Source organism: Myotis myotis, unplaced genomic scaffold (assembly GCF_014108235.1).
Source record: "Myotis myotis isolate mMyoMyo1 unplaced genomic scaffold, mMyoMyo1.p scaffold_m19_p_13, whole genome shotgun sequence".
Lineage (NCBI taxonomy): Eukaryota > Metazoa > Chordata > Mammalia > Chiroptera > Vespertilionidae > Myotis > Myotis myotis.
This window is the reverse complement of record NW_023416317.1, coordinates 42,258,522-42,271,536: the sequence shown is the minus strand read 5'-3', so window position 1 is coordinate 42,271,536 and position 13,015 is coordinate 42,258,522. Positions and strand designations below refer to the sequence as shown.

The 13,015-nt window shown below is 40.5% G+C and overlaps 1 protein-coding gene across 4 annotated transcripts in view; it reads left to right on the top strand.

The window, feature by feature from the left end:
• The window catches only part of NEK10 (NIMA related kinase 10), a 123,971-nt gene that overhangs the window by 37,083 nt on the left and 73,873 nt on the right, over positions 1-13,015 (top strand). For all 4 annotated transcript variants that reach the window (XM_036332793.1, XM_036332791.1, XM_036332790.1 and 1 more), the window contains 8 exons: positions 2,158-2,297; positions 3,330-3,391; positions 4,338-4,415; positions 6,671-6,735; positions 8,085-8,187; positions 8,285-8,413; positions 8,936-9,073; positions 11,141-11,186. In XM_036332793.1, the coding sequence (XP_036188686.1) occupies positions 2,158-2,297; positions 3,330-3,391; positions 4,338-4,415; positions 6,671-6,735; positions 8,085-8,187; positions 8,285-8,413; positions 8,936-9,073; positions 11,141-11,186 (761 nt within the window). The remainder of the gene's footprint in view (positions 1-2,157; positions 2,298-3,329; positions 3,392-4,337; positions 4,416-6,670; positions 6,736-8,084; positions 8,188-8,284; positions 8,414-8,935; positions 9,074-11,140; positions 11,187-13,015) is intronic.

Below are 13,015 nucleotides of genomic sequence, written 5' to 3'. Positions count from 1 at the left end.
CTAGAATTATTATAAAGCATAATTCAATGCTATAGGTGGTGAATCAAAGTTGCAAAGAAATATGCCTGCTGAAAGGGCTCACATTGTGATCAGTGGCATATTAGCCCATGCTAATAAAAGCAGAGTGACCTGTCAATTTTAATATGACTAGATATTATCAAATCAATATTATTCAGACTTTGTGTTTGTAATGCCTCTAGGGATATTGCAGAATTACATGTTATCAGTTCTTTTTTTTTTTTCTGAGGGAACATTCCAAAGCATAAGAACAGACTGTAGAGATAAGAACTGTAGCTTTGTTAGCGATTTCTGTCATTACCAATACAAAAAAAAATGTAGACAACTTACTTGTTTTCCTGAATATCACATAAAGATCTCAAATACTTTAAAGAACAAATTATAAATCTTTCATTAGTACATAAGCTAATCCCTTGGTCAACATAATTACATTTGAGAAACTTTTGTTTCTGCTTTAGTTTATAGGATGATGATGGTGATGTCGATAGTGGTTATTATTACTTGTCAATATGATTATTACAACAGCTATGGGTTACCTCATCGGGGAAAGTTATTTTCGTGATGATGAAATTAAATTCTATAATAGTTAAGCAATACTTCAAAGACAAAAACCTATCCTTTTACCACATAGTACTGAGTTTAACTCAAGGAACCATATTTCCTCGTTGGCTCAAGCCATAACTATCCTTGAGAGAAAAGAGTTATTTCACGTCTAACGAGGCATTTTCCCGGTCCATTTATATGGTGCAATGTTAGAATACTCTTCTGGGAAGATGAAAGATGTCAACACTTTTTCTATGTGAAATATGTCTCAGTGCTCTGGGAGAATTTATTACCCCACCTGGATAAACAATATCCTTTCAGAGCCTGTGCCTGCTCCTGAGCTGCCTCGAGCTGGTTCGAGGCATGGAGGTTGCCAGGTTTTCTGCTGGCTTGAGTATGAACAGGTGTTGTTGTCAGGGCAGCTTCCAGGGAGCCTGTTCATCCCCATTCACCTGCAGTCACCAGTGGATCCAGATGATAAGGGAGGCTCTATCCACATTATATTTAGGCACAGAAATCCAGGCAGATGCTGTCAAAAAATAAACAAATGAAAACATATGGTGCCACATAAAACAAAAGGGAACAAAGCAGATAAAAGACATAAAGACTCTATTGTGGAAGATGTTGCATTACATAAACAGAAAAACAAATGTTTTATTTTATCAAAGATGTTAAACAGTACAGGAAGTTTAGGAAATGAGATTAAAGATAAGAGGAGAGGGTAATAGAAAGGGGAGGAGAGAGGTTGCGAGCTAGGAAAGAAGACAAAGATTGAATAACCTACACAAAACTGCTAAATTCACTAGAAACTGGAATTAGGAAAAGGATGAGCAAGCTTGAAAAAAATTACACATAATGCAGAGGAGAAAGACAAAGGAATAAGAGCAATTAGAGAATGAAAGATTTGTCCAGCAGAAGATGGGGTGTCCATGTAGGGTTGATTGACATTCCTGAGTTAGAGAATAAAACAAAAGGAATAATACAGAAGAACTTTTCTAAAATAAATGAAGATTGGAATTTCATGGAAAAAGAAGGCACATGATGAAGACTCAGATGCATTCAGGTGAATTGACTGCAGCAGGATAGAGTTCAAGATCAAAAGTTGCCAAAGGGAACAGTGGTAAAGGACAGTCTTTTCAATAAGTTGTGCTGAGTCAGTTCAGTAATCATATTCTTAGAGAAAGAAAGAAAAAAAAAAGAAAGAGAAAGAAAAGGTGGAACGTAAGAAAAAAATGACTCCTACCTCACACCATATATAAGAAAACAATTCTAGGTGGATTGGAAGGTGAAACAATAAAGATAACAGAAGAAAATTTCATGACCTGGGAGAGGCCTCTTCCTTCCTTCCTTCCTCCCTTCCTTCCTTCCTTCCTTCCTTCCTTCCTTCCTTCCTTCCTTCCTTCCTTCCTTCCTTCTTCCCTCCCTCCCTCTCTCCTCCCCTCCCTTCCTTCTCCCTCCCTCCCCCACTTCTCTCTCTCTCGCTCTCGCTCTTGCTCTCGCTCTGTTTTTGCAAAGATTTTTTCAACAGGACTCAGAAAGCACTGACGAGGAAGGAGAGTTGTTAAACTGATCTATGCACTAACTTTTCTCTTCCAGAGATAGGAATTTTGTTTCTGACCGCTCTTCCATCGGAAGCCTGTCCAGTGCGAATGCGGCAGGCCGCATCCAGCAGCTCCATTTGTCAGAAGACTTGAGCCCTCGGGAAATACAAGAAAATACTTTCTCTCTTCAAGCAGGTATTTATAGCATATTACTATGTTTTACTATTTGGTACTGTTTAATATTTATTGTCTGATTATTCTCTTTATTTTTTATTTTTTATTATTTTTTTAAATCCTCACCCAAGGATCTTCTTTCATTGATTTTTAAAGAGAGTAGAAGAGAGAGGGAAAGACAGAGAGAAATATCCATGTGAGAGAAACACATTGATTGGTTGTCTCCTGCATGAGCCCCAACCAGGGCCCAGGCCAGGGAGGAGCCTGAAAATGAAGTATGTGCCCTTGACAAGAATCGAACCTAGTACCCTCCGTCCACAGGCTGATGCTCTATCCACTGAGCCAAACTGGCTAGGGCTTATTATTCTCTTTATAAAGTTAGTATGATAGTATTAATTAGGCATGATTTATAAGTTTTAAAAAAAGTGAAATTAAATCCATGTGGCTTCCCGAAACTTGTTGGTACCAGTGTTGGACTTGCAGGTTCATGACAGCACAAACTTTCCTCCCCCTTCCATGTCTTATACCTATACACACCAAGAGGTCAACAGAAAGGTCAGATGGAAAGAGAGCGGATGTTAGCTTTGTTACTGGCTTCGGACCCCTGGCCCCTTCCATTTAATAGTTCTGTGGCCTAGGCTCATAACCTCGGTTTTCTCATCAGTAAAACTGGTAATCATTGCACATACTCTGATTATAAGGATCAGTTTGGATAATATACTTAAAGACCTCATTCATTCAACCAGTGTGGGCGTATTTATTGAGCACCTGCTCAATGGCAGGCACATGTTGGCACTGGGGATTCCAGTGAACCAGACAGATCTGGTCCCTGCCTCTTGGTGCACAGTAAGTGCTCACTAAAAAGGCTTCTGTGGGCTGTACGTGCGCACACATTACATACAGAGGAGAGTCCCCTTCCCCCAGAGCCGGGCCTGAGGAAGATGTGGGTTCTGGGGCTGACTGCTGACAGATTCCCTGGGGTTAGATGGTGACGTGCCCATGCGGTCCCGCAGTCACAGCGATGAGACCTGACCTTGGCGGTTCTCGTTCCAGCCTGCTGTGCGGCCCTCACCGAGCTGGTGCTCAACGACACCAACGCCCACCAGGTGGTTCAGGTACGTGTGCCGCTGCCCGGGAGGGGGGCTCCCTGGGCTGGTCCAGCTGTGTGTCCCAGAACGTAGCTTTGGGGATCCCATCACATGGTTTTAAAATCTTTTAATATGTCTTATTTAACTTAAAGAATTCCATTTTTATTCTTGTCCTCCTTTTAACGTGCTTGGCTTAAAAAGAACAGAAGTTTAGAAAGATGTTAACTGTGTTTTCATGAATAATGTTCATTTTGTTCTCTTTTTTTATTTTTTTAAATGTAAAAATGTGTTTATTCACAATCCCTGACAATTATTATTCTTGTTTCTTTTATTTTTCCATAATAATTAACAGATATATTACTTTATTAAAAAACTATAAAAGGAGAAATTACCTTTCATAATTAGGTATTTAAAAGGCAGTGTATACAGATTAAAGAGATATTTAAGTACCTTTCTATCCCCTACTCTAAAGTATTTTATAAAGTATTAGATTGATATACTTTATTATTTATAATCTTTAAAGACAATTGAAGTTTTAAGGTTGTGATTGTAGTCTTTGGTATGTAAAAGATACACACTTTTAGTATTGTCTTGTCATATTTACTTGAAGCTCCCAGATTATACTAACTATAACATGACATCAGTTTGGGGGATTGTTCAGTTGCTTCTTTTTTTTAAAAAAAAAAATAGTTTATTGATTTTTTACAGAGAGGAAGGGAGAGAGATAGAGAGTTAGAAACATCGATGAGAGAGAAACATCAATCAGCTGCCTCCTGCACATCTCCCACTGGGGATGTGCCCGCAACCCAGGTACATGCCCTTGACCGGAATGGAACCTGGGACCTTTCAGTCCGCAGGCCGACGCTCTATCCACTGAGCCAAACCAGTTTCAGCTGTTCAGTTGCTTCTTTATGCTTGTGTGTCTCGGTGGCATTGTCCCTGGTCCCTGACCACATGCCCTTTATTCTTCCAGGAGAATGGTGTGTATACCATAGCAAAATTGATTTTACCGAACAAACAAAAGAATGCAGTAAAAACTAATCTACTACAGGTAACAAACATCTCTGTTGCTCTTCAATATCAAGTTACTGAAATGTGGGGAAACTCTGATAATCTAATCTATGATTTTTTAGCTTAGGGCTGGTCCCTGCACTAACTGGGCAGGAAAATACCTGGTGAGGGAGGCTGGCGTGGAAGCAAATGCAGTTAAAGTAAAAGGCTTACTTTACGTTGCCTGCGGAAGGGAATTAGGTGATTTTATTTAGATATTTCTTTGCTTATCAGTTAGTTCTATTTTGAAAGAATATGTATTGCTTGAGTAGCAGAAAATAATGAGTTGAAAATCAAGCATGGACCCCAGTTACTAACATTTCACCTTTACAAAGGAAAACCTGTAAAGCAGTGGTTCTCAACCTGTGGGTCGCGACCTCTTTGGCGGTTGAACGACCCTTTCACAGGGGTCGCCTAAGACCATCCTGCATATCAGATATTGACATTACGATTCATAACAGTAGCAACATTACAGTTATGAAGTAGCAATGAAAATAATTTTATGGTTGGGTCACAACATGAGGAACTGTATTTAAAGGGCCAGAAGGCTGAGAACCACTGCTGTAAAGGGATCTCGATGGATGAGGAAAGATTTGCCAGATGGATGCAGGGATATGAGCAGGGCACCAATAGCATCTGCTACAGGGTGGAAGGGCATCCACATGGAGGGAACAGTATATGCAAAGTGTGGGAGCCTGACAGCTTCCAGTTCAGTGCTGAGGCTGCTCAGTGAAGCTGGGTGTATTTGGGGAGAGGGTACTTCTGGAGGTGAGGCCTCATAGATAAGATGGGGACATATTATGCGAGGTATTGTGTGCTTTAAAAAAAAAGTATGTATATTGATTTCAGAGAGAAAGGGAGAGGGAGAGATAGAAACATCAATGATGAGAGAGAATCATTGATTGGCTGACTCCAGCACACCCCACAATGGGGATTGAGTCTGCAACCCAGGCATGCGCCCTGACTGGAAACCCTGACCTCCTGGTTCATAGGTCAACGCTGAACCACTGAGCCACCCCGGCTGGACTCCTGAGTGCTTTTTCGAGGAGTGGGCATCAGGGGTCGCTTGTGACACTGGAGTGATAAAGTCAGATTTTAAATAGGTCTTTATGGTAGCTGCTCATCCTTTTTCACCAGTCATTTAAAAAAGTACGAAACCTTCTTTGCCTCCAATCTGACTGAAGAGCTATTTCCCAGGATGGTGGGCAAACCCAGCAGAGAGCCTTCGGTGGTCTCAGGGCCGGCAGCCACAGCTTTGGCAGAGCTAGGAAGGAGGACACAGGGCGTGGGACTGAATGTTCTCAGTGCCTGCAGATGCACAGCCCTGGGCCCAGGACAATTCGTGTTTTGGGGGGAGTGACTGCTAACAGGATTCCCTGGGCTTAGAGCATGGACGTAACAAGCACAGACACAGTCAAACCCATCCTGTCGACGCGCTTTGTGAAACAGGAGAGGGTTTTTAAAAGTCACATTGAAATGGCTTTCGAGGAACACACGTGTTCTCCACCCTCCCTCAGTCGCCATGACCCTCACGGCTCCGGTACGTCATTTTTTCACCCGTCGGGCTCCCCTGGGCAGCTGTGTGTGTGTGAACCTTCCACTGCATTCAGATCACTGATTTTCTGAAACGATTTCAGACCCAAGCTCAGCAGACCCGTGTCACCCCAGGGGCGGCCTGTGGTGCGGGTGCAGACGCAGGCTGGAGGCTGTCTTTTCATTTCTCGGCGCTGCCAAATGTCAGACGTTTCTTTTTCTCCAGGCCAGTCTCACAGGAGCGGCTGTAGATCGGTCTATTTGGGGAACGCTGGAGACTCTTGACCCAAGAGACCCATTTGTCAAGTCCGAGTCCAGTGTGCCCGCGGCTATTTCTGTGTGTCATCGTGACTCGTGTTTATTTTCTCACGGGGCCCATGTAAACATGGAGGCATGCGTGGCAGGCTGGAAACCAAACCAGCCCTGCGCTCCCGGAGCTCCTTGGACGCTTGGCTTTCTCAGCGGAGGGATTTTCTTTCTTGTCTCTGTGCTCACTTGGTACTTTCTAGAAAGGAATGCGTGCCAAGTCCCGAGTGAACCCAGGCCAAGATCCCTAGCATTTCTGCGACATAAGTGCTCTTTAAAAACAAGCATTGGCTCCCACGTAGATCAGCCACACTCATAAAACCACTTTAACGTTTACCTCCTGATAGTTTAGCCTGCAAGGTTTTCTTCCATTTCTGGAGCTGCCTTTGGAGAATCACACGTCCTTGTCTTTTCCAGTGTTACGCTTTCAGAGCCTTGAGGTTTCTCTTCAGCATGGAAAGAAACAGGCCGCTCTTCAAAAGGTAGGAGCTTCGAGAAATGTAAGCGACCAGCCCTCCCAAGACTGACCTGTCTCCAGGTAGCTGCCTTAGATGCAGACAGCAAGGGAAGACGAGTCAGCATGCAGAACCCGGGGCTCCAGGCTTCGGGGTATCCACAGAGAAAGCTGAGCTACCCCAGGGATATCTTAACACCGAAAATGAACGACATGACGGAAGAGCATGAATCATGATATCAGTCCAACTCTCCTTCATGACATGTGGCTGCTGTCGTTTTAGTTTCTCTCTCTCTTTGTTTAGACCTGAACATTTTAAATGGATGGCATTAAAACCTGTGCTTGGGTTAGCCCATTCATAAGTTCCAGTTGAGGTAGTTATTTCCTCTTGCAGAAAGAAGAAGATTTGCCTGGATGGCTGCCAGAGGGTAGGGGTTTATGGGAAGGGGAGGAGGCTGATGTGTTTGGGTCGGAGGCTGTGCTGGTGAGCACGACAAAAGTCACCGCCTGGGGAAGCAGCCCCTGGTTCCCTACAGGTGTGGTCTGCATGCCGTTTAGCTGGGCAGGTTAGTCAACATCACAGGCCCAAGATCTTACAGGAAGGTTATTGATAAGGCAGACTAGAAAGAAAAGCTCGAGTTAATGCAATATTGTTTGCTTAGAAGCATGGAGCATTTTATGTTCTTATTCTATTTCCATATGGTGCTTGAATTTAGAGGGGCGAAGGAAAGGAAATTATTCATTTATTAAAATCTTTAATTTCAAGGCCCCAAATCATTCATTTTGAGTGGATATAAAGATTGTAATAAACCCTTTATCCAATATCTTGGAAATTATGGTAAATCTCTCAATTTTTTTCCTCATTTACCTGTATTTTTATTTTATCTTCATAAGACATTAAAAAATTGGGTTAATATTTACCTCCTAGGGCTCATATGAGGACTGAATCTAATAGCATTTATGAAAATGCCCAGTACTCAATAAACATCCAGTGAACATCCCTTTGTAACATGTTTAATACCTATACCCCCAAATATCTTACAAATAAGGTATGTCTATAATCTGTATCATGTTTATTTATTTTTATTGTAGTAAAGAACACATAACATGAGATATACCCTCTTAACTAATGTTTAATGGTACAATACAGTGCTGTTGACCCTAGCAAAATGCTGTACAGCAGATCTCTAAACTTTCCATTGGCTTTCCTTACCTTTACGAGCTGTGGCTATAATTCACTTTTGTGAGATAAGCTGGTATTTCCTCCCACTTGGTCCATAACCTAAGGAAGTGAAGTGTTTTTAATTAATCTGTGAATGAGCTAGATCCAATATGGAAGGAATGCGCAACAGTGTGCGTGTGTGTTTTTCCCCGTAGACTTTTCCCCACCGACTTGTTTGAGGTCTTCATTGACATAGGACATTACGTGCGTGATATCAGTGCTTATGAAGAACTGGTCTCAAAGTTGAATGTATTAGTGGTAAGTCGCGAGTTTAAAATTTGGCAGGCTGCTATGTGGTCAGGATGGAACTTATCAGAGCAACCCACTTTCTTTTTATTTATTTATTTTTGGTTAGGAGGATGAACTGATGCAAATTGCTGAAAATATTGAAAGTATTAATCAGAATAAAGCTCCTTCGAAATATATAGGCAACTACGCAATTTTGGATCATCTTGGAAGTGGAGCTTTCGGCTGTGTTTACAAGGTGACTTTGCCCTTGGAGAACAACCTTTCTTCTGTCCCCAAGCACACCATTATGTCCCACTTGCACACCCACACTCAGTTGAGTTGGAGCCCCCTCATTGAAAAGTAGTGAAAAATAGATATAAAAATTAGAATGATTGTTTTTGTCCATCATATAGTTGCATCAGTGTTGTCTTATCTTAACTTTCAGCCTTAGAAATCGATTACTGATTTTTGAAGAGAAAAACCATCATTAATCTCTCATAAAAAATAGTCACAATGGCTTGTCCCCATGCATGGCACATTCTCATATTTCACACCAGTGTTTCTGTATTGACGTAGTAAAATCCTGCGCAGTATTGCAGATTGACCTGGGAGATACCAGTGTTTGAGCTGAGCTTAGTGTAAATACAGAAAAAATTTGAAAAGTTCCAGGACTTATGTAAATGACTTGCTTTAATCATGTGATCTTATTAATGTATCTCTTTCCTCCCCTTTCTACCTCCACCTCATTTCTTTTTTTTTTTTTTTTTTGTCTTGTTAGGTTAGGAAGCGTAGTGGTCAAAATCTCTTAGCAATGAAAGAAGTCAATTTACATAACCCAGCCTTTGGGAAGGATAAAACAGATCGAGACAGCAGTGTGAAGAATATTGTTTCTGAATTAACCATAATTAAAGAGCAGGTAAATATTTTTTCTTGTTTATGAAGGTATTTCCCTTAAATAAATGCCATCAAAAGAAAGTAAAGTTTTTAGGCTATTCTTCTCCAGGCTGTTTAAGATCTACTGTTTAAAAGAATTCATATTAAGGGGGTGATATTTCAGCCAGCTTTTTTTTTTTCCTAAGGCTTGACATTGAACCATAGAAACACGTTCTGCAGTTTATATCAGGGTAAGGGGGGCAGAACATTAGAGTTTACAGCACAGAGTGATTCTTATATGAAAAAATCCTTCTCTTTTCATTGGGAACATATCCATTTCTCTCTCCTTATATTGTAGAATATTTGGTTACTTAGTTATATGCATCAGAATATGACTAAGAGTGCCCTGACTTTTGTCAATGGAACCAAGCTGTTAACATTCCTCAAATATGGCTTATTAAGTCTAAAATACGGCTTTTCCAGATGGGCTATTATTTATTAGCGTGAGCAGGATATTCTGACATAATGTAACACGTCAATTAACTCTCATTATGAAGGTTTGTTTGGGGAGAAGGAATAAACATGTCAGAAGAGAACTGGGATTTCTTTTTGGGACCCAAGAACGCGTGGGTTTCTGTGTCAGCTTTCCTTCCTTGTACATTCATTTCGGACGCTGTTCTCTTATGACACCCGTGGAGAGCCCTCCACTGCCCGCGCTTCGTTCTCCACTAGTTACGTTTGTACAGCGTCTGTGCCGGGACATAGCGGTCACCATGAATAAGATGATCTTTATGCACCGATATTTACAGCTTTACTCCAATTTGCAAATTATAGTAAATATTATCATAACTAGCTTACTTATAACTGACCTTTATATTGTAGTAGTTTGCTCACGCTTAGGATAGCCTAGCCTTCAGCAGTGTGCTGTCTCATTATAACACAGGCTGGAACGTGGCTTCTGTCCTAAGCTGATCCAGTATCTTCATTAGAAATGAAGTCTGGCAGAGTCCTGGCCAGTGAGCTGGGTCTAGATCAGGGGTGGGCAAACTTTTTGACTCGAGGGCCACAATGGGTTCTTAAACTGGACCGGAGGGCCGGAACAAAAGCATGGATGGAGTGTTTGTGTGAACTAATATAAATTCAAAGTAAACATCATTACATAAAAGGGTACGGTCTTTTTTTTTTTTTAGTTTTATTCATTTCAAATGGGCCGGATCCGGCCCGTGGGCCGTAGTTTGCCCACGGCTGGTCTAGAATATGGTTCTGGTTGCTTACCTGGATTCCTATTATTTAAAACCTGCTAGGGCCTTGCTAGTTGATGAGATAGACTATTTGTTTTAGTCCATTTCCTAAGGAAAGAAAGTATCAGGGTCAAGAAAGGAGTTTTTGTCAATTATTATAATTTCAGCAGCAATAATAACTCTCACTTCAGTTTTCCTACTAATCATTTTGGAGAGCATAAAAGGGCACAGATAGTGTAAATAGACACAAACAGTGAATGTAAATACCTAGGTGGTGAAGAGAGGTAAAGAGCAAGGTGGTCTGTATTCACCATGAATTGCTTCAGTTTTGTTTTCTCCCTCTGCATTCTGTGTGTGGTACTGGGCCTGGCAGTCTAAATGAATTCTTAAGGTTTCTTCTAGTTCCGTAATTCTCTGTTTTAGTTTAATTTAAGTGTTAAGCACAATCAGTGTTTAATTCTATTTGATAAGGCTATAGGAGATTGCTATTTTCAGATTAGTTTGGTAAGTAGCATATAAAAAGAACCATGGAAAAAAATCTGAATTAGATGATAACTTTGTTCCCTTTTTATTGAATTTATTGGGGTGACAAAATTATAACAAAATTATACAGGTTTCAGGTGCACAATTCTAGAACATATCATCTCTACACTGTATTGTGGGTTCACTACCCTAAGTCAAGTCTCCATCCATCACCATTTATCCCCCCTATACCCTTCTCCACATCTCCCACCCCACTAGATAACTTAAAATGCTTAATTTTAGAAATAAAAATAAATACAACACTTTCTTTGTTGTTTTCAATTATGAAGTATGTAAAAAGTTTGTATTTTGAAGTAGTGTAATGCTTGTTATTTATTTTCTTATAGCTTTATCATCCCAATGTTGTACGCTATTACAAAACATTTCTGGAAAGTAAGTATGAATTTTCATGATATTTCCAATTAAGGGAAAGTATCTTTGTTACATATTTGCATATTAGAATGTAAAAAAATTAAGTTCAATCACCTATTTACTTTACTTTCTTTGCTGTTTATATGACAGTTGACAATCTTGTGCATCACTTTCTTGATGAGTGGAACAGTGATGTAATCAGGGACCTAAAGAGTTATATATAAAGTACCTAGACCCTCATCTGAGAGACACTGAATGAATAAACCAAAATAGCTATTACAGCTATTTTCATACACATAAAAATGACTTCGGATCTGTAGAGAAGAAACTTAAGGATAGTGGCTTTCTTAAGAAAAAAAAATCGAAAGTTGTTTTTATTGAATGAGATAACATTTTTCACCTCCAAAATAAATTAGAAGAGGGCTGGCTTTGAGGTTTTTTTCTTTATTGATTAAGGTATTACATATGTGTCCTTATCCCCTCATTGACCTCCTATTCCCCCCCGCCCCCCACACACACACTCTTGCCCTCATCCCCCTGTTGTCCATGTCCATTGGTTTGGCTTATATGCATGTATACAAGTCCTTTGGTTGATCTCTTCCCCTTATCCCCACTCTCCCCTACCTTCCCTCTGAGGTTTGACGGTCTGATTTCTTTTACTTGAAGTTCAATTAGTTGCCACAAGGTGGTGATGGAGCCCTGACCGATGCTGCAGGCAGGCAGGCTCTTTCCTCAGGGTTGATGTTGAGATGCAGCCAAAACAGTCAGTTGTTCAAAACAGCATAGGGCCTCTGGCTGCAGTAATATAAGTATTGATAAGCCTTAGTACGTCACGCGTGAGCTTTCACAGTAAACCTCCATTTGAAGGAAGATTTAAGAAATATAAGACAACGATTGGGGCTTCCTCGCTGCCTCTTCACAGTTGCTGTTGTTAAGCAGACCTGTCATGTACTGTGACATATTATGGTTTTACCCATCTCCCTCCCCCTAGATGACTCAGAGGAACTTGGTGCCGAAAGTCTCCAGTAAATCCTGCACCCCTGGCTGTTGGTTCTTGATATTAGAATAATTTCCTGTGATTTAATGCATATCCCATCACACAGAGATCTAGATTGGCTCTTAACTTGTACTGAAGTGGCACAACGTGTCTTACTTAAGCATAAAATAACACAAAATGTTTTTTGCAACCTAACTTCCTCCAAAAAGAAATGGAAGCGATTTAAAAATACATAAAATGTGATAAAACAGAGTAGAAAATTGCGATAAAAAGGAAATAAAATGTGAGAAAATGAAGAATAAAGCTAGAGGTAAGGTTAGTACATACAAAAATATTTCTTGAGATTATGAAAAATTGGAAACAATATGAATGTCTGTCCTTGGGAGAATGATTAAATGATGATTGGGAGAATGATTATGATCCAACTGTATTGTGGAATACTAATGTAACCAACAGAACCAATGGCATGGATCTATGTATACTGACACATAACAAAACACTACAAGTTGCAAAACACGTGTAGTATGATTTTGTTTTTGTAAATATTGTGTACATACATATTCTATATAAATCCCCAACATCACACAAGATACACAGTGCATACCACTGGGAGTAGCTTCATACTGGTTTTGAAGGAGGAAGTAGAATTTTCTCCTTTGTTTCTTGGCATCCACGGCAGAGAGGGGAACACAATTAGCTATGAGGTTTTCAGTGTCCATCGGGTGGAACCAGGAGAAGCGCAGCTTTCTGTGTTCTTGAGGGGCATAACAGAAATTTCTATCCTGGGGGGCATTTCAACTCTGTCATTCATTACAAGGCCATGGTGTGATTCCATTGTAAAAGTCAGAAAGGT